General features: G+C 47.4%; 1 protein-coding gene across 1 annotated transcript in view; it reads left to right on the plus strand.

Annotated features, from left to right (window-relative positions):
* The window catches only part of SPG7 (SPG7 matrix AAA peptidase subunit, paraplegin), a 45,586-nt gene extending 26,613 nt beyond the window's left edge, over positions 1-18,973 (plus strand). The window contains exons 9-17 of the mRNA XM_044269744.1: positions 3,301-3,474; positions 8,232-8,356; positions 8,436-8,538; positions 10,271-10,381; positions 10,698-10,813; positions 15,404-15,560; positions 16,099-16,262; positions 17,193-17,270; positions 18,361-18,973. Coding sequence (XP_044125679.1) covers positions 3,301-3,474; positions 8,232-8,356; positions 8,436-8,538; positions 10,271-10,381; positions 10,698-10,813; positions 15,404-15,560; positions 16,099-16,262; positions 17,193-17,270; positions 18,361-18,576 — 1,244 coding nt within the window. The 3' untranslated portion in view covers positions 18,577-18,973. The remainder of the gene's footprint in view (positions 1-3,300; positions 3,475-8,231; positions 8,357-8,435; positions 8,539-10,270; positions 10,382-10,697; positions 10,814-15,403; positions 15,561-16,098; positions 16,263-17,192; positions 17,271-18,360) is intronic.
* The last annotated feature ends 3,397 nt before the right edge of the window (positions 18,974-22,370 follow it).

Consider the following 22,370-nt stretch of genomic DNA (forward strand, 5'->3'; position numbering starts at 1 on the left):
CTCGAGATTGTATCTTGCGGATACAAGATCGAATTTGCGTCCATTCCGCCAGACCGTTTTTTCCGGTCCCGTCCTCCGCGGGATCCCGTACGAGCGGCCGCCTTCTTCACGGCCATTCGCTCTCTAATGGACAAGGGTGTCGTCGCCCCCGTGCCTCCGACGGAAAGGTTCAGGGGGTTCTACTCGAACCTCTTTGTGGTTCCCAAGAAGGAAGGCTCAGTGCGACCGATCTTGGACCTAAAGCGCCTGAACCGTTTTCTCCGACTGCAGAGATTCCGGATGGAGTCTCTCAGGTCCGCAGTGGCCTCCCTGGAAAGAGGGGATTTCATGGCCTCAATCGACGTTCAGGATGCATACCTCCACGTTCCGGTTGCTCCATGTCATCACCGCTTCCTGCGCTTCGCGGTGGGGGACGATCACTTCCAATTCGTCGCCCTTCCCTTTGGTCTGGCGACGGCTCCTCGAGTATTCACCAAGGTCCTGGCCCCTGTCTTGGCCCTTCTGCGTTCAAGAAGTGTTTTTCTTCTCCCTTACTTGGACGACATCTTGGTCAAGGCACCCTCCTTCTCTCAGGCATCCGGCAGTGTGGGACTCACTCTGGAGACCCTGACGCGGTTCGGTTGGATCATCAACCACCCCAAGTCTTCTCTTACCCCCTCCAGACGGCTGATCTTCCTGGGGATGCTCCTGGATACGGAGTTGGCGGAGGTCCGCCTCCCGTCGGACAAGCGTCTGGCCCTTTGCGGGTCTGTTCGCGGTCTCCTCCGTCATCACCGCCCTTCCCTCAGATCCAGCATGCGGTTGTTGGGGAAGATGGTTGCCTGTTTCGAAGCGGTGCCGTTCGCACAATTCCGATCCCGCACCTTTCAGAGGGCAATTCTGTCGGCCTGGGACAAATCACCGAGGAGTCTGGACAGGACCTTTCTTCTGCCTCCCCTGGCTCGGGCTTCCCTCAGCTGGTGGTTGCATATCCCTCTACGGGGGAGGTCCTTCCTCCCACTGAACTGGCTGGTGATTACCACCGATGCCAGCTTACGGGGGTGGGGGGGGGTTTTCCCTCCCCGGTCCGTCCAGGGCGTTTGGTCTCTATCGGAGTCCAGACTTCCAATCAATATTCTGGAACTGAGGGCGATTCTTCTGTCCCTCAGACACTGGACCCATCTACTGAGGGGCCACCCTGTTCGGATCCAATCGGACAATGCCACGGCTGTGGCATACATAAACCATCAGGGAGGCACTCGCAGCGCTGCAGCGATGCAAGAGGTGACCCTCATTCTCCTCTGGGCGGAGGCGCATGTGCCGGCCTTATCCGCAATTTACATCCCGGGGGTGGACAACTGGGCGGCGGATTTCCTGAGCCGGTCCACCATCGACCCGGGAGAATGGTCCCTGCACCCAGAGGTGTTCGAAGCCCTTTGTCTTCGCTGGGGTCGCCCCGACGTGGACCTCATGGCTTCCAAATTCAACCACAAGGTCCCCCGATACCTGGCCAGGGCACGGGACCCGAAGGCGTACGGCGCCGACGCGCTCGTCCTTCCGTGGCGCGAATTCTCCCTTCTGTACGTCTTTCCTCCTTTCCCCCTCCTGCCACGGGTTCTTCGGAGGATCGCGGCAGAGGGCGTTCCCGCGATTTTGATCGCCCCGGATTGGCCCCGCCGGTCTTGGTACGCCGACCTAATGTTGCTGTTGGCAGACGCACCGTGGCCACTGCCCTCCAGGGAAGACCTTCTCTCTCAGGGACCGATCTTCCACGAGCATTTAGGCTCGCTACGTTTGACGGCGTGGCTATTGAGACCGCCGTCTTAACGCGACGGGGTTTCTCCGCGGACGTAGTCCGCACCATGATCCGTGCTCGTAAGCCCGTGTCCTCTAGGATCTACTATCGGGTTTGGAGGTCCTATCTGGGGTTCTGTGAGTCCCGGAGCATCCCACCTCTCCGGTTTTCTCTTCCCACGATCCTGTCCTTCCTCCAGTCGGGTCTGGACCTGGGGCTGAGCCTCAGTTCTCTGAAGGGACAGATTTCGGCGCTGTCTATTCTTCTCCAGCGTCCCCTGGCCCCTCTGGGGCCAATTAAGACCTTCTTACAAGGGGTGGCTCACTCTGTTCCGCCGTACCGCCCTCCAGTTCCATCCTGGGACCTGAATGTGGTGCTCTCGGCGCTCCAATCAGCCCCCTTCGAGCCTTTACGGGAGGTCTCCCTTCGCCTTCTGTCCTGCAAGGTCATTTTTCTTGTGGCCATCACATCTCTCCGACGGGTGTCGGAGTTAGCGGCTCTTTCTTGCTCCGAACCTTTCCTGATCTTCCACCAGGATAAGGTTGTGCTTCGGCCTGTCCCGTCCTTCCTGCCAAAGGTGGTCTCCGCCTTTCACATCAATGAGGACATCGTCCTTCCGTCGCTCTGTCCCTCTCCTTCCCACCCCAGAGAACGGGAACTGCACCGTCTGGATGTGGTCAGGGCGTTGAAGATTTATCTGGAGGTCACCGGATCCTTTCGGCGCACGGACTCCCTGTTTGTGGTTCCGGAGGGTTCGCGCAAGGGTTTGGCGGTCTCCAAGGTGGCTATTGCCCGTTTCATTAAACTGGCGGTGTCTGAGGCTTATCGAGCCAAGGGTAGAGCTCCGCCTTTCAGCGTCACTGCTCATTCCACCAGAGCAGTCGGAGCTTCCTGGGCGCAGAGGCATCGGGCCTCGGCTGAACAGTTGTGCAAAGCAGCCACTTGGTCCTCTCTGCACACTTTCACAAGGTTCTATAGAGTGCATACGCATGCATCAGCGGATGCTGCTTTGGGCCGCCTGGTTTTGCAGGCAGCGGTTTCCTGATGCTCCGGTGGTGGTCCGCCTTGGGTTTGTGGTCCCTCCCTTCTTGGACTGCTCTTGAACGTCCCAAGGTCTGTGTCCCCCAAGGAAAATGGGCGAGAAAAGGAGATTTTTGTATAACTTACCAGTTAAATCTCTTTCTCGCTCTTCCTTGGGGGACACAGCACCCACCCTTCTGTGTTTTGTTACAGGGTTATGGTCTGGCGCCCCGTTGGGTTGCTGGCTGGTTGTTTCCGTTATTGGTTGTTATCCTTTCACTACTTGGACACGCAACTGGTAGCCTCTATCTCCAGGCTGAGGGTATAGCTGATGGAGGAGGGGCTTAACAGTTTTACTTAGTGTCACGCCTCCTAGGGAGCTGAGCTATACCCAAGGTCTGTGTCCCCCAAGGAAGAGCGAGAAAGAGATTTAACTGGTAAGTTATACAAAAATCTCCTTTTTGTGACCTGCACACCAACATTATATCTTCTGCTTTATCCATTAGGTTTAGGCGCAGCACGTATGCGCAGTCTCTTTAAGGAAGCCCGGATCCGTGCTCCTTGCATTGTGTACATCGATGAAATTGATGCCGTTGGCAAAAAGCGATCTTCTAACATGTCTACGTTTTCAAACACTGAAGAGGAGCAGACCCTGAACCAGCTGCTGGTAGAGATGGATGGTGAGCAGAGGATGATTATTTCCTGCACTTACAGATCTGATGCTTTTCTTAGACCTAGAAGGGGTAATGCTACCTGCGACATTGATGGCCTATCACTACAATACACCATCACTGTCAGATCGGTGTGGGTCCCACCTCTTTTGTCCAGACCCTTCCCCCTCTCTGGTAGTCTAGTGGTAAATGGAGAGGTGGCCATGCGTGTGCTATGTGCGCTCCGTCTACCGTTCTGGACTGAGCCAAGTGCACTCGCTCTGCTATTTTTGGAATTGCCATGTCCTCATTAAGGGGGCCCCGTTCTCTACATGGGTGCGGGTCCCATCTCTGGGATTCACTCCTAGCTGACATTAATGGCATATCCTAGCGATATGCCATCAATGTCCCTGATGGGCCAACCCTTTAAATCAGGGTTTCTCAACTCCGGTCCTTAGTACCCACCTACCTGTCATGTTTTCAGGATTTCCCTAGTATTCAGCAGGTGATATAATTAGTGTCCATGCATCAGGACTTACCACAGGTATTCATTCTGTGGGATATTCTCAAATCCTGGACCGGTAGGTGGCTCCCGAGGACCGGCATTGAGAAACCCTGCTTTAAATGTTTGATGCTTACATGGGGTATTGTGCATTTTGTATATACCTTCTTCACCCAAAAGCTGCTCAGTGTTTCCATCCCCTAAAATGTAAGGCTAGCCATACACAATGGAAGGTAAGTTACTGCTGGTTCTGTGCCACCTTAATCTTTGAAGAGATTGTCCAGGACTAGAAAAAAGTTTGATGCTTCCTTCCAAAAACAGCCCCTCACCTGTCTACAGATTGTGTGTGGCATTACAGCTTAGCCCCATTCACTTCAATAGAGCCGAGTTGCGATACCAGACACACAACCTATGGACAGGTGTGGGGCTGTTTTTGGAAGGAAGCAGCCATATTTTTCTGACCCTGGACGTCCCCTTCAGGGGACAATAATTATGCTGCTTATACCTCTGTGCCTGGGAAGCTGCTGCCAAGAATAAAAGTGCTGAAGGGTAAGGAAATCCTTTCTATATTCATAGGCAGCACGGTGGCTTTGCAGTTGGCACTAAACGCCCTGAGTAGTTAATGAGCACTTCATGAGATTTGCTCCAGGGAACTTAAAGGGAGTACTTCGGCACGATTTTGCATAGATAGCCAAGCATAATGCCAGGTAGGGCTGCAGTATTTAGACAGTACCTTTTTTTTATTGTGTAAATCCATTGGTGCACTTTTAATTCAACATGCTGAGGAGCTCTTAGGTGCACAGAGGGCAGGCCCTAGCGTCTTGGTGCACCACAGCTACGCTGCTGCGATGCTGAAGTCTCTCCTTCCCTTTGTTCATTGACAGGGCCTGCAGTCTCGTACCTGCGTCTTGCTGTACAGCCTTGGTACATGACCTGCTCAGTTTAGAAGAACTGTACCGTGTTTGCACAGGCGTGACATTACAGGGCCAGACAAAAGCAGAATTCAGCCCCTGGCCGGGTCAATCAGCAAAGGGTAGGAGGGGCTCCAGCAGTACAGTGATGGAGCTTGGTTGCACTGAAGGCCTATGGCATGCTCGGTGCACTTGAGATTTTGTTTGCAGATTGTATTAATTTTATTTTATTTTTTCTTTGGGAGGGGTGGGGGGACAATGCATCAACGGACATGCACAATAAGGCTGGTTTCACACGGGTGTTGCGGGAAAAGATATGGGTGCGTTGCGGGAACATGCACGATTTTTTTTTTTTCCGCGTGAGTGCAAAACATTGTAATGCATTTGCACGCGCGTGAGAAAAATCGGCATGTTTGGTACCCAGACCCAAACTTCTTCACAGAAGTTTGTGTTTGGGTTAGGTGTTGTGTAGATTGTATTATTTTCCCTTATAACATGGTTATAAGGGAAAATAATAGCATTCTTAAAACAGAATGCATAGTACAATGGCGCTGGAGGGGTTAAAAAAAAATATATAATAATAATTTAACTCGCCTTAATCCACTTGTTCGCGCAGCCCGGCTTCTCTTCTGTCTTCTTTCTTCAGGACCTGGTTAAAGGACCTGTGGTGACGTCACTGCGCTCATCACATTATCCATCACCATGGTGATGGATCATGTGATGAGCGCAGGTCCTTTTTCTCACAGATGAAGGCAGAAGAGAAGCCGGGCTGCGCTAACAAGTGGATTAAGGTGAGTTAAATTATTTTTATTTAACCCCTCCAGCGCTATTGTACTATGCATTCTGTATCAAGAATGCTATTATTTTCCCTTATAACCATGTTATAAGGGAAAATAATAATAATCGGGTCCCGATCGTCTCCTAGCAACTGTGCGTGAAAATCACACCGCAACCGCACTTGCTTGCGATTTTCATGCAGCCTCATTCACTTCTATGGGGCCTGCGTTGCGTGAAAAATGCACAAAATAGAGCATGCTGCGATTTTTATTTTTTTTTATTTTTTTACGCACAAGTGATACGTGAAAATCACTGCTCGTGTGCACAGCCCCATAGAAATGAATGGGTCCGGATTCAGTGCGGGTGCAATGCGTTCACCTCATGCATTGCACCCACGCAGAAAACTTGCCCGTGTGAAAGGGGCCTAAAGGTAGTTAGTTATTCAATCCCAACTAAGCTTCATGCTTACATATGTAAAATTTGCTGACAGACTCCCTTTAAAAAGGTTTTCAGAGTTCCAATTTTTGGAGGAGCAAATTGCAGGGAGGCTGTTAAAATAACAAAAACAATAAAAGCAAGAGCTTCACTTTCCTGAGCCTGGTGCTGGATCAGAGGGGCAGGGGCTCAGGATGACCCTTTTTTGTTCACTACCTCTTTAAGGCGCTTTTGAATGGCCACCAAATAAAATGACATTTCCCCTGCAGCAGAAATGTGTAGGTAGCGGTGACTTCCTCTGGCTATAATAGCTCATTGCCTAAGTATTATTTTATATCAAACCTGCCAGCAGCTCAAATACCAAGTCTATGAATAGAAGTTTTGCAGCTAAATATTCCTTTTTTTTTTTTTTTTTTTTTAAATTAAGGATCCCGATGACCTATTTCCCTGTTTTGTAAAGCTCCGGGCCCATTGTTTCTTCCTAGACTGAAGTGATTTCCTTCCTTTGATTTATGGTTCATGTAGATAATATAGATCAGCCTTGAATAGGGAGCTTGCCTCTCTGCTCGCTTCCTTTGCCTGCCAGCTGTGGATGCAGGCTTGTGTGGGATATAGTATTTGGCTCTGGCGGTGACAGGCAATGCTTTATTGTGACTATTCAGCAATGACATCCTCTCGGACATGTGACACAGCGCCGTGGATGTCCGCCAGCTCACATGTCCTGGTTTCCTGCCGTCTGGACAGATCCTAAATTTTTCACTCTCATCTTGCTTATTAATTGTTCTTTTCTCATCTCTTCGTGTTTACATTTATATTAAGCGTTTTTGCACCTTTTCATGTAGATTTCCTATTTGAATATAACAACAGTATCCAGCTCTGACTTGTTCTGATTATTCTCAGATTACGAGTCAGTTTTCACTCTCCATCCAGGCTCCCCTTTCTGTCCTGACGCGGCACCCTGTGCCAGTCACTGCGCTTGACGCCCACGTACACAGAATAAAAATTATTCTTATGACTCTCTCCCACATTGCTGCACTTTCCTCTACGTCCCCCCTCATTCTGTCAGGATCTGCAAAGAATGTAAAGGGGTTGTCTCACTTCAGAAAGTGGCATTTATCATGTAGAGCAGGGATCATCAACCATCGGCACTCCAGCTGTTGTGAAACTACAGTTTCCAGCATGCTCCATTTATTTCTATGAGTGTTCTTAGAAGAGCAGAGCAAGTATCCATGCTGGGAGTTGTAGTTACACAACAGCTGGAGTGCCGGAGGTTGCCTACCCCTGATGTAGAGGAAGTCAATACAAGGCACTTACCAATGTATTGTAATTGTCAGTGTTGCCTCCTTTGCTTGCTGGATTCATTTTTCTATTGCATTATAAACTGCTCATTTCCAGGGGTTTAGGACCACTGCTGCAGCGCAGATATAAGATGGGTGTTTCGCTTGTGTGCCTATGCGCACTCTAGCAGTCCTATAGTGTGCAAGCATGACCACCATTGATGGATTGCAGGGTGGTCGTAACCCCTGGAAACGAGCAGTGTATAATGTGATGGAAAAATGAATCCAGCCAGCAAAGGAGGCAATATGGACAATTAGTATTTGTAGTAACCCAGTCTGTGATAAATGCCATTTGTTGAAGTGTGATAACCTCCCATTCCCATGTCCAGGACTTTTCTCGTGCTGCTCCAGTTCTCTGTAATGCGCTACAGTCAGTTTAATTACCAACATTCACAGTTTTTAAAGTGTGTCCATAGGCAGGCCTATCACATTTCCAAATCTGACTCCTTTCATTACCCCCCACACATTATCCAAAAGATCCTAGTCCTTTCCTTCAGCACTGTCCCCACACTCCCTGCAAACTTGGTCTCGGTACATACCGGCTGGTGACTGGCTCATGCAGTTGTATATGTACTACTCTATTCCATACAAGATGGACGGACCATGGTATTAAACGAGCGCTTCTAACCTTCTGGGTCACCGCTATTTTCTCATGGATTATGAGCTCTTGTGAGCGCGGGCCTCATTCCTCTCTTTATTTGAGTTGGTATTAGTTTTGTTACTTTGCTTTTGTCTGTATCCTCTAATTGTAAAACATGGCAGCGCTATATAAATAAGGGTAATGGCGGAGAATATTGTTACACGTCTATCCGCTCTCTCCTGCAGGGATGGGCACCACGGATCACGTCATCGTACTGGCCTCCACCAACAGAGCGGACGTATTGGACAATGCTCTAATGAGGCCTGGGAGACTGGATAGACACATTTTCATTGATCTGCCCACATTACAGGTAAGAGTGGGCCGGTCACTGTGGAGAATGTCTGTCATTACGTCTGCCAACTCTGATGTCATTGTGATTTGTCTTTTAGGAGAGAAAGGAGATTTTTGAGCAGCATATGAAAAGCTTGAAACTGACGCAGCCTGGGAGCATGTATTCTCTGCGGCTGGCCGAGCTCACGCCTGGATTCAGTGGTAGGGGGCGGATATCATTACGGGTTATTATGCGAGATCTTTGAGTCCAAGCAGTGCAACATTTAAAAGGAAACTTCATCAGGGTTATATTGAAGGGGTTCTCAGACCGTGATGGCCAGTTTGCAGTGTTCGCCAGCGAACACATGCGGGCTTCCATCTTGACTCACAAGTCCAGCGATGCACAGGTAAGTCCTTGCCTGTGCCACGAGCCGGTCTGAAATCAAATGCGGTCACCGGGAGCAGGCACTTCGAAGAACAGCCGCCGGGGGCCTTCATCGGGCTGTTCTCAGAACTGCCTGCTCCCGGTGACCGCATTTGTTTCAGACCGGCTCCCAGCACAGGTAAGGGCTTACCTGTGCATCGCCAGACTTGTGAGTCAAGATGGCAGCCCGCATGTGTTCGCTGGCGAACACTGCAAACTGGCCATCACTGTTCTCCGATGACCTGTCTTAGGCTAGGTCTACACAGCGACATTTGTCGCACGACAGATAGGGCACAACTACACTGCAACATTTGTTGCACCAATGTCTCACGACAATTTTTATAATGGTAGTCTATGGTGTCGCAATGCAACAGTTGGGATCTGACCCCTGGCACTGCTGCCGATCAGCTGTTGGAGGGGTCACGTTGCTCTCTGGTGCTTCACTCCTTCTCTATGGGACTGTTGTAAATAGCTGAACACTGAACTCGCCCATCTCTGGCAGCCCTATAGAAAATTAATGGAGAGGCAGGAAGCAAATGTGTGTTGTAGGGGGGATGGAACCCCTTGTTGTGGGGGTCCCAGTGGTTGGACCCCTAGTGATTAGTTAGTTATCCCCTAGCCTGTGAATAGGGGATAACTGGCAAATTTGGCACAACCCCCTTTGACATAACTGAACTACAATACCAGACAAAGGCGTGGCACTGCTTTGTGCAAATACGCACAAAACTCAGACATGCTGCGGATTTAAAATACTGACGGAAATTATACACCCATGTGAATAGCCCTATTCATTGGCAGCGGATTCCGATACATAAAATCTGGGCCGTATACAGGCTGAAAATGCACTTGTGTGAAACTGGCCTTTAGTTGATTTTAGGCTACTCTCACACTTGCGGCAGCAGGGTTCGGCAGGGGAACAGCCAGCTGGATCCGTGCTAACGCTAGCCCACCGTGCCACCAGAAGTTTGCTCCGGCCCCATTCACTATAATGGGGGAGGTCTGGCCGCAGCACGGCAAACAAGCCGAGAGGCGGATGGACGAAACAAAAACTGCAGCGTGCTGTAATTTTTGTCCGGTCGCCTCTCGGCATGTTTGCCGTGCTGCGGCCAGACCTCCGGCCTGCCCCTATTATAGTGCGGACTTCAGGCAGCACAGTGGGCTAGCATTAGCATGGATCCGACAGGCTGTTCCCCTGCCAGAACAGCCTGCCGGACCCTGCTGCCGCAAGTGTGAAAGTAGCCTTAAATAGCTTGCAATAAGGTCTAGTCCTGTTCCAGCCAGGCGGCTACCTCCTGCTGTAGTTAGCTGATGACCTAATAGGGGTCAGAGACACTGGGGTGAAGCACCAAGGACACATGCAAAAAGCGTAGTCCACTGAGCACTAATCCCAGTTCACACAGGGAGGGCAGAGCGATGCCCACGCTTGCCTGGGGCAGCAAGACAGTGGTGGGCACAGACCACCGATGTGACCCACAGCCGTACTTTTTCATGATTTTATATCCTAACAATTGTGTTCTCTTCTTCCCTCAGGGGCAGATATCGCTAACCTCTGTAATGAGGCGGCTTTGCATGCAGCACGTGAAGGCCACCAGTCCATAGACACCCTGAACTTTGAGTATGCTGTGGAGAGGGTTATTGCAGGTAAAGGTTAACAATAATTGTATCTATAAGTGGAATTATTAAAAATTTTGAATAACTCTCAACATATAATTTATGTAGAGGAGTTTAAAATTTTTTCATATATAAATTAGCGTGTACCAATAAGGGGAAACCAATCATAAAAGGTTTTTCCCACTAAAGCAGGTCATTCACTTGAGAGAACCCACTGATTTTTGCAGATCCAGCTGATGTGTATAGGGGTGTCCCGAATCTCACCCAACGGGGAAATAAGCGTTGGGCAAGGAAGACCATTTTAATTAGAAGCCTGTATGATTTGTACTCAAACCTTCGTTTGCAGGGACGGTCAAGAAGAGTAAGATCATGTCAAAGGAAGAGAGGCGTGTAGTGGCTTATCATGAATCTGGACACGTGTTAGTAGGATGGCTGCTGGAACACACAGAAGCTGTAATGAAGGTAAGAGGCACAACATTCTTTGGTGTCCTAGAGGAATATGTCACAGCCTTCCATTGGAGGCGTATGTAGGAAGATCCTCCTGACCTCCAGAATAGGCTTGAATGTTATATTTCGGTGAGGTGTGAACAGAGCCAGATCTTTATGTATTATGGAATATGAGCAAATGGTTGTAGCTTTGCCTTGTATTATTAAAGTGTTGTCCAGAGGAACAGTTGTGTGTTGTCTCTACAGGTCCAAAATATATTAACAAGTAATGGGTAGCTTATTTAATATAAAACTTAACATTTAATAATGTATTTAAAGATAAAATTATAGGCCCTTTAGTATCAAACACTTGGTTTTGTAGCCACTGGTTACACTATTCTCCTAAAGGATGGCGGAGATGGGAGAGGACCGTATGTAGGGACAGCAAAATTGTTGACAGACAGGATGAATGGTACGTAAGTACTTAGACAGAAAGATACAGTGCTGGGTCAAAACCCTATGCAGCCCTGTCGCTCTCTCTCCTTCACCCCAGCTGATGCTATGACCCTAGTGTCACCCTCCCTAAATATGGACTGCCCAGCTTTGCCCAAAAGACAGAAATCGGTCCTGTAGGTGATTGGCCAAATGGGTTGCAAAGAGGACATAAAGACTGGTGTGGAATGTAAGTGTCAGGCTTTACTTAACGATAAGGATACTTATGAGAGATTGGGTGGTGACCCCACAGCAAAATATCAAAAGGATCTTATTGAAATATTGTGACAGGCTAAAATTGAAAATCATTTCAGGGGAGGAACTTGACTTTCTATACAAAAAACACCCTACTATAGCCACCTTCTATAGTTTACCTAAAGTTCATAAGGGTGGTTCCCCTGTAGTAAAAGGACGCCCGATCGTTTCGGGTGTAAATAGCTTGACCCAAAACCTGGGGATATATCTGGACCATGTTTTAGCGCCTTTTGTTAAGACACTGCCCTCATACCTGAGGGACACTAGTGACCTTCTTGGTCGTCTAGAGGGGATAAGTTTGGAGGAGGGAACTTCCTTGGCCTCAATTGATGTGGAGGCCCTCTACTCCTCCATACCCCACGACTTGGGTATGAGGGCAGTGGAATCGTTCCTCTCGACTAGAGGACAACAGTTCTACCCCCACAATGCCTTTGCCTTGCGACTACTTAATTTTGTCCTTACAAGAAACTATTTCTTGTTTGACGGGGTCCTCTACCACCAGCTCAGGGGCACTGCGATGGGGAGCTCATGTGCCCCCTCGTATGCCAACTTGTTCCTGGGCTGGTGGGAGAGGACACTGGTCTTCAGTGATGTACCCAGCAGACATGTCCCGTGTATTGTAACATGGGCAAGATTTATCAACGATGTGTTTGTCGTCTGGAAAGGGGGAGAAAAGGATTTCTATGATTTTGTTAAGGAGTTGAATGTTAACTGTATCAATATGAAATTCACCTCAGTCTTCGAAAAGAAGAATTTGCCCTTCCTTGACATTTTAATCTCAAGGGGCAAGGACGATGTGATACAAACTGATATCTTCAGGAAGCCCACTTCTACGAATGCACTTCTACACTGGACTAGCCATCACCCCTTCCCCTTAAAAAGGGGAATCCCAGTGGGGCAGTACCTGCGCATTAGGAGGAACTGCTCCACTTGGGAGGCCTTTAAACAACAGGCGGACGATTTGAGAGGTCATTTTCGGGAAAGGGGCTATCCTGATACAGTCCTGAGGCTGTCCTTTAGGAGGGCGTGTGAAAGTAAGAGGGATGACCTACTCTATCCTAAACCTAAAAAAACTGAGAGTGGTCAGATACGCCTCATAGGCACCTTTGATGACGCTTCGGAAGAGGTCAAACAGATCCTAAGAAAACACTGGGATGTTCTCCTCATTGATCCGGACATCAAGGAGGTGGTGTCCGAAACAGTACAGGTCACTTATCGAAGGGGTCTGAGTCTTAAGGACCGCCTAGTGCACAGCCACTACAGCGAGACACATGATCAAAAAGGGACATGGCTCCAACGTCCGATGGGTTGTTTTCGCTGTAGTGGCTGTGTGGCATGTCGAAATATTACACAGGGACGATCGTTCTGTGCCAATGTCACGGGTAAAACATATCAAATTAGACAGTTCATTAATTGCCGCACGAAGGGAGTTATCTACAGGGCCAACTGTAAATGCGGGCTTGAATACATAGGGAAAACTACCCGTGAACTGCGACGACGGGTGGGTGAGCACCTGGGTGACGTTAGGAACGACAGAGACACGCCCCTGGCAAAACATGTCAACTCGGTGCATGGTGGAGATGCTTCTTATTTGAGATTTATGGGAATTGAGGCTGTTGCAAGGCCAAAAAGGGGAGGTGACTGGGACCGGAGAATTTTGCAAAGAGAGACATGGTGGATTTTTTTATCTTCAAACTGTGGTCCCCATGGGTCTCAATGAGCAGCTGTCATTTAGCTGCTACATAGAGTCCTAATGCACTACCCGGTTTTCAATACTGGGGGACCGGTCCCAGTCGCCACCCCAGGCGGATGCTAGGTTTCTATAAATTTATGGAGCAATATACCATACTGCCCCATATCAAACCTGGTTAGGATATTTATAGAAAAGGAGCGCTAATTTAAAGGTGCATCTGAGCAAATGTACATGAATGTTAGTTATTTGAGGAATTAACTTATAAACTCTGATATTCCACTGGGATAACTGCAGGACCAGGCAGACCACTGGATTATAATTAGAATTTTAGTGGCAGCAGGGGATGAGCAAATTTGCCCGCTGACTCTACCTTTACACCACTATGCACCCGATTCACACATGCGCAGTAGAGAATGCTTTGCCGCTCGACACATACCAGGTGAATACGGCTGGCTGCTTGGTGAACTGAACTGATCAGATCGCGGCTTCTCTGTGAAGACCGAACATCCAGAGGGTTACCTGGCAACAGTAAACAGGCCTCTACAATACGCGTCTCAGGAAGAAGATCGGTCATGTGACTATAGTCTAGACAGCTGACACATGACGCGGTGATGACGCCGCATGACGGCGAAGGGGTGTGTGATGGGGGGCGGTGCCACACGGCTATTTAAATGACCCGCGAATATTGCTATATTGCCACTGCTACACGCGGGACGCCGGGGAGCACCCTCCACCCATCTTTGTCTGGAAACAGTCGGCATCTAGGACTGGACAGATAAGTTGATATTGCTGAGATGCCTGTATACTAAAGGGATCTAGCACTATTGAGTATAAGACACTGCAGAGACCTTTTTACCCTCGATGTTACTATTATCATTGGGAGGTCTGCTACAATGTATAATAAGTAGACACTTTTAAATCAATGTGATTTTGTTTTGTGACCTGACCTTAGGTTTGAGCACTATTGATTTGGACTGGAGTTTCACTTAGGGCATTGAAGGCACAGGGATTATTCCTGGGTATCTGTCCGGGCTGTGAGATATCTTTACCCGGACAATAACTCTAATGCAACTTAACTTTTAGCATCTGAGTCTCTATATAATTAGACATTGAATACCAGGAATCACCCCATGCCATGTGACTAAGAGGCTAACTAAACCACACATTTGGGTCCTTTAAAGGCTTAATTTATTTGACCCCACATCACAACCCATTGGTTGTGCGATTTAGGGATCGATTTAGCCTTAGATCCATACCATTGAAATGTTTGGCTGATTCAATATAACAACCTGTCTGCATTGAACAAATATCACGCTCTCTCAGACCGGTTTGAATATATTAGCATATGCCTTGTGACTCCATTTTTGTGACTGGAGATATTTACCTTAAATAAAGGGATCTCCTACAATCTTGTTACCGGAGAAGCCCGCCCATGATAAGGGACCTCCGGGATACAATTTTGTCCCCTGATGAATCAGATATCATTTAGGAAACGCGTCGGGACACTGTGATTATCTGAAATTATATATATGTGTATGTTTATGCTATCGGGACATTTCGACCGATGGTATGTATTTATTTATATACATATACATATATATTTACATTGATTGATCGGTGTGTGAGATAGACCGGGTGTCCCGCTGTGGGTGGCCTACAACAATAAGACACCCACACCGGACCTCACTCTTTGTACATTCCACACCAGTCTTTATGTCCTCTTTGCAACCCATTTGGCCAATCACCTACAGGACCGATTTCTGTCTTTTGGGCAAAGCTGGGCAGTCCATATTTAGGGAGGGTGACACTAGGGTCATAGCATCAGCTGGGGTGAAGGAGAGAGAGCGACAGGGCTGCATAGGGTTTTGACCCAGCACTGTATCTTTCTGTCTAAGTACTTACGTACCATTCATCCTGTCTGCCAACAATTTTGCTGTCCCTACATACGGTCCTCTCCCATCTCCGCCATCCTTTAGGAGAATAGTGTAACCAGTGGCTACAAAACCAAGTGTTTGATACTAAAGGGCCTATAATTTTATCTTTAAATACATTATTAAATGTTAAGTTTTAAATTAAATAAGCTACCCATTACTTGTTAATATATTTTGGACTTATAGGGTTTAGCAAACCAGATGCAACTATAGTTTGACCCACTACAATCGGTTGTGTTATCATTGTCTCTACAGGTCTCCATTGCCCCTAGGACAAATGCAGCATTGGGATTTACTCAAATTTTACCAAGGGACCAGTATCTATACACCAAGGAGCAGCTGTGTGAGAGGATGTGCATGGCACTAGGTGGCAGGGTGGCAGAGGCAATAACTTTCAACAAGGTCACCACAGGTATGTGAAAAAAAACTACGTTACAAGAGTTATGCAAGTTATCCCCTATTTACAGGATAGAGGATAACTAACTGATCACTGTGGGTCTGACTGCTGGTACCCCCACTGATTCCAAGAACGGGGGTACCGTTCAAGCAGGACCTCTAACTTTGGGATCAGTGCTGGTCCCAGCGGTCATACTCAGTGTTCGGTAAGTTATTCCTATCCTGTGGATAGGGGATAACTTTCAAACTTGGCACAACCACTTTAAGGGTTTGTTCAGCTGGGAAAAATTTTGCCGAAGGGCTCAGAGTGGGTTAAAAAAATGTAATCCATATTCTGCTCACAATCCCACACCGTTCCAATTACAATGCACTTTAAGGCCCATGCTGGTCTTTACTTCCAGGTCCTGTCTCGCCACACAAGAAATGCCCCCTCAGCTGGTCGTTCAGCTGCAGCCTTGTTGCCCTGTGTAGCTAATATCCTAAGTCAGCCTTACTGTAGTTGAATTATCAGAATGTCATTGTTGATGGAGGTTTTTATTTATGTTGCAATGCAGGAGCTCAGGATGATCTGCGGAAGGTGACCCGGGTAGCGTACAATATGGTGAAACAATATGGCATGGTACCCAGCATTGGGCAAGTGTCCTTTCCAGACAGTGACACGTCGACTGGCATTGGGAGAAGACCCTTCAGTCAAGGATTACAGGAATTGATGGATTATGTGAGTATTGTGCTGTACTGGAAAAAAGTTGGGAAATACTATGACACAGAAACGCCGTGACCACAGGTAACATTCTGCTGGTGAAGAAAAAAATGGCATCATTAATTCAGCAGTGACATCTGCTCCTTTTATATTGCTAGATAATTTTTTGTCAGTTTTATGTTCATGTTGAGGCCATGAGTATTGCAGTGGATTAAAGGGGTTGTCCAGTTTTCCATACTAATGAACTATCCTCGGGCTAGGTCATCAGTATCAGATCAGCAGGGGTCCGACTCCAGGCACCCATCCTGATCAGCTGTTTGTGGAGAAAGCAGCGCTCATACAAGCACCGCAGTCTCTTCAAACAGCTGATCTCTTCACTGTTTATCTGGTCGGCGTTGCCACTGCAGTGATGAGCAGTGTTTTATTACAGCTCCTTGGTCCCATTCACTTGAATGCGAAGAAGCAATTGTGGTAAATGGGACGGAGCAGCTGAAATTACACGTGATCGCCATTGCAATGTAGATGGCGAGCAGGTAAACAGTAAAGAGAATGCAGCGCTTTTACGAGCGCTGCATTCTCTTCATAACAGCTGATTGGCGAAGGTGCCGGAGTCTGACAGCCGATCTGATATTGATGACCTGTCCTGAGAGATAGGTCATCGATATGGGAAAGCGGAGAACCCCTTTAACTAACTCCTCATACTGGGCGTAATGCATACAATCATCGGGGCGTGGCTAACCACCGACATTAATGCACTCGCTTGAGAGCTGCTGTATATAAATGTCAGACACTTAAATATATACTGTACTTTTACTTTGATATGTAACAAGTCACTTGATCATTATATGCTTTTGTGCCATACCTAAATTGTTATACTTCAATAAAACGAGATAAAAAATAAATGCGTACAATCATACCCTGCTTATCATGAAATCTCTCTTCTCCTAGGAAGCTCAGCAGCTCGTAGCTAAAGCTTACAAACAAACCGAGACAGTATTGCTGGAAAACCAGGACAAATTGCAAATGGTACGGATCTTCAGCTATATTTTGGAACATAGTATGTGAATGGGGAGTACTGGGAAATACACATCTCAACTGGTGTATATTAGTGTCCCTCAAAGACCCCCATGATTAAGGTTCTTTTGCTTCAGTACATGTGTGGCAAGTACCTGGTAATCATCTTTATTCTCACCGCTGCTCCAGTAATCCTTATAATCATTCTACCCTTGCTGTAATAGACATCAGCTCTCCATACGCTGGTTTCCTGGATAGTCTGCCATAGACTTATGTTATAAACAGCAGCCATTCATAAGAGGCAGCAATGCAGAGAGGGGGTAGAAAAAAAGTATGCAAATTTTCTTGCACAAGCATTACATAAGAGCAAAAAAAAAATACACTTGTGTATCTGTAATAATCTAAGGGATTAAGAGGGTTGCACCACTAATACCACTTTTCCCCTTTCCACAGGAAAGGGGATAAATGTTTGATTGCTTGGGGTCTGACCACTGGGGAATGAAAATAGGGTTCTGCAAGTGCCTCCAAACTGCGCCATGAAGATGGAGTGGTGGTGCGCATTGCGCATGCTTGTCCACCACCTTATTCATTTCTATAAGACTGCCAAGTACAGCAGTCCCCTAAAAGTGAATGGGGCAGTGGACGCTCACACACACCACTGCTTTATTCTCATGGGGCAGGTCGATAACACTTGTTCCTCCCCATTTTTGTGACCGCTGGTCAGACTCCCAGCAATCAAACACTTATTACATATCCACAAGATAGGGGATAAGTGTTACTAATAGCACAACCCCTTTAATACAACAGGCTGTGAAAGGTGAACATATTGAAAAAATTTTAATAATTGGGATTGCAAAAAATATATAAAAAATATGAACATAAATGAAATATACCCCCCAAACAGCACCAAAAATAAAGCCGTTTCTCCCAAATAAAGCAAGACCTTATGCTGCCAGGGCGCAAAACAAAATAATAATGGTTATCGCTGCAGATAAGCAAAAAGTAAAAAATGGAATCCCTTCAGGACTTTTCACAAAGGGGTCAATTATACCCGATGTGTAAATAATGTTTCTGTCTACTCACGACTTTCATGTCTCCCTAGCTGGCCAGTGCCCTCTTGGAAAGGGAAGTGATAAACTATAATGACATTGAAGCACTTATCGGCCCCCCTCCTTATGGGCCAAAGAAAATGATCACCCCGCAGAGCTGGGTTGAAGCTGAGAGGGATAAACAAGACACTGGAGAAGATGAACCTCGCAGACCACCGCCTCGGAAAGATGAGGAGGAAGAAGATGAACCCAATATGACACCTGCCTAAGAGAAGTGACTGCTACAACCACACTGGAAGGGCTCATTCACATGAGCACAAGTGTCACATGCCTGTTCTGTCCAAGCGTAGAATGGACAGCATGTGGACTGAACACTGACACATTAACGGCAGTGGGTCAATGCACATGACCAATTACCTTCACAGACCATTGGTCCATGGAGAGAAAATCGCAGCATGCACTATTTTGGTCAGATCTTCACGCTAGACTCGTTTATTCAAGTGGGGAAAAAAATATGTAAAAGTAAAAGAAAAACTGCAAATGGATGCGATCCATAGGTGATCTGTCATTCACGGATGGTTGCTAGTAGTAACCTGGGTGTGTATTCTTAATTTTTTTGACAGGCGTAAAAAATGGATGATGCCATACAGATGGGGGGGGGGGGGGGGGAGACAGAATGCAGCCTGAGATAAACGTGATCCAGCACAGATGGAAAATCATAATTTTTTTTTTTTTTTTTTTTTTTTTTGGGGTGGACAGAACTTGTCTAAGCCCTGAAAGCCACTTTTAGGCCGAAGACCAGGATGCTTTCAGGGCTAGATTCACACAAGCGTGTTCAGTCGAGGACTTGTATCATCTGAACTCACTGCATCATAGTGTTTTATAAAGCTGTGCGTTGCTGCCCAACCATGGGTCTGCTGTGAGTACAGTACAGTAGCCCTGCAGTCAGGCTAGAACTCACAGTAACATCATAATTCAGTGAGTTGGGGGTCAGACGAGCAGCAGTTGGTCCAGAACATGTGGCTGTCACACGGACCGTGTTTTTCTGAACCAAACATGCTGATGTCAAACTGGTCTAAAGGGTGAATTCACAAGTGGCAGAAATGTCTGTAACAAATCTGCCACATGCATTCACCATTGCTGTCTCGGAGACCAAAATCGCCGGCCTCGTCTTTCCATCTGCACCCATTTTCTACATAGTGATGGGCAATGTGTATCTGTCCGTTCTGGCATCAGCTGCAGACCACGGTGGTAAGTGGCAGTTCTCTTTGGCCAACGCAACTAAGCAAGGACCACTACAATCCACCTGAGTGTTCCAATAGTATCTTCCATCTTGACCCATCTACTTACAGACTGCTGTGTAAAAACCTGAAATAGAATTCAGAATTTTATATTATTTAATGAAGCGAACTTGAGTTGTAAATTTATGTGAATACCAATACTTAAATAAAGTGGATTCTTTACAAAGGAGTAAACAGATGATTTTGTATCTACTTTGGACCAGTTTAATCCCTGAAAGGGAGTCTATCACCTGGAAATTATGGTGAAAAATTACTTTGAACTGTTAAGTGCACCGAGGGCGGGACCAAGCCACTATGTGCACCCTTGTTCCTCCTGTTTCCTCTGCCAGCTCCTCCCTCTATTTCGTGATTAACAGGCCCAGGTTCCTGCATAGCCATAGTATGATTATTATCCTGCATGCAGTAAACTTATGTAAAGGATTAGTATAAATAATACTATTAATATACTTGCCTATCTCTAGTATAATTGATACAAACCCAAAAATATCCAGAATTAGCTGTAAAATTGATTATTTTCATATATTTTATATTATGCATTTAAAGCAAAAAAAATAATAATTTCATTTAAAGGTGGGCAACAAGTAAAAAAAATCAGACCAACACATTAATTATGCTTACCACACTTGTCCATAATGTCACTTAGGCTACGTGCACACGACCGTTGTGTGTTTTGCGGTCCGCAGATCCGCAAAACACGGATGGCGTCCGTGTGCGTTCCGCAATTTGCAGAAAGGCACGGACAGTCTGCAATATAACTGCCTATTCTTGTCCGCAAAGCGCAGACAAGCATAGGACATGTTAAATTTATTTTTTTTGCGGGGCAACGGATGAGTGAGTGCTGTTCGCATCTTTTGCGGCCCCATTGAAGTGAATGGGTCCGCATCCGAGCCGCCAAAACTGCGGTTCAGATGCGGACCAAAACAACGCCTGTGTGCATGAGGCATTACCTGTATTTTTCGCCCTATAAGACGCACCGACCCATAAGATGCACCTAGGTTTTAGAGGAGGGGACAATAAGAATTTTTTTATTTTTTTTCATTACACCTCAGGTCAAACCACCAATCAGACCCCCAATTTTAATCAGACCTCAGCTCACAGTCCTCCATGTCTCATATCAGCCCCCAGTCATTATTCAGCAGCCCCCAGCCTCAGATCACAAAATAAATAAACCACTTGCCTCTCCTGCTCCTGGACACCGCCGCTCCTCTCCTCCAGCGCGATCCTCTTCCTGTCGGCCCTGCTGTGAAGTGGCGCACACAGCGTGAGGTCACAGAGTTCCCTCGCGCTGTGCACAGGCACTGCACAGCCGAGGACCAGGAAGCGATTAGTACAGAGCCTTCACCGCTTCCTGGTCCTCCAGTACTAATGAGAGCTTCGATAATGGAAGCGCTCATTAGTATTCGCCACATGACGCAGGGGCATTTTTCCCCCAGTTTGGGGGGGAAAGTGCGTCTTATGGGGCGAAAAATATGGTATGTAGACCAACTGCAGAAAAATTTAAAACTTAAAAATACACTTACCAAAGCAAATTGGAGGTGCAACCTCATGTTGATGTCTTCTTAGGGTACTTTCACACTTGCGGCAGGACGGATCCGGCAGGCTGTTCACCCTGTCGGATCCATCCTTCCGCTGTTTCGCCGTGCCGCCGCTCCGTCCCCATTGACTATAATGGGGACAGGGCGGCGCTCCATCCCCATTGACTATAATGGGGACAGGGCGGCGCTCCGGCGCAGTCAGAGGCCGCCGGACTAAAAAGTCAGACATGCAGGACTTTTTGTCCGGCGGCCTTTCGCCGTGCACTGCCGTACTGCGCCGGAGCGCAGCCCCCGTCCCCATTATAGTCAATGGGGATGGAGCGGCGAAACAGCGGAAGGACGGATCCGACAAGGTGAACAGCCTGCCGGATCCGTCCTGCCGCAAGTGTAAAAGTACCCTTTTGCTCCTCACCTGGGCCTGGTCCCGTCTGCAGCAGCTCCCCTTCTCCTCTGTGTCCTGGTATCTTCTCTCTGTGCTCCCCACAAGACTTTGAGGACCTTTCCCACTCAGCCAATCAGTGGCTGCAGCTATGTCATGTGTCAGAACAGTGATTGGCTCAGCGGGAAATCACTGCCCTGACACGTGACACAGCTGCGGCCACTGATTGGCAGAGTGGGAAAGGTCCTCAAACAACTTGTCAGGACTCGGGAGCCCAGAGAGAAGATATGAGGACCACCACACAGAGGATAACAGCTGCAGGAGGCCGGCGGCATGCAAGTGATTAATAGAAAAAAAAAAAGTTTCATTTTTCCGCCCTCCCCTTCTCAGCGCCCTAAGGCGGCTGCTTGGTCTGCCTTACTATAGCACCGGGCCTGTTTTTGTGTCAACCTCAGCTCTCTCTCTTCTCCTCGGCCCAAATTGGCCCCATTACGGTCTCAGACCATGTACCCCTGTTCAGTACAATGCTTATTTTCACAGCTCCCTGAGAGGAATGGGTGTGGAGATTGAATGAATCACTACTGGACTCTGAGATTAAACGCAAAAAGGTCAATCAACATCTGCGAGAGTTCTTCAAGAACACTGTATCGCCTCAAACGTCTCCATCTTTGCTATGGGAGACGCACAAGGCCTACATTAGAGGTATACTAGTGGCTATGGGCTTGAGGGAAAAGAGAGAGAAGCAAAAGAAGATGGACCATATCTTTGATCAACTGTCAACTGAGAAGCTCAATAAAATCTCCTTTCTCCAGAGTAGACATGAAGAATTGCTCACCCTTAGACAACAA

This window comes from Bufo gargarizans, chromosome 10 (assembly GCF_014858855.1).
Source record: "Bufo gargarizans isolate SCDJY-AF-19 chromosome 10, ASM1485885v1, whole genome shotgun sequence".
Classification (NCBI taxonomy): Eukaryota; Metazoa; Chordata; class Amphibia; order Anura; family Bufonidae; genus Bufo; species Bufo gargarizans.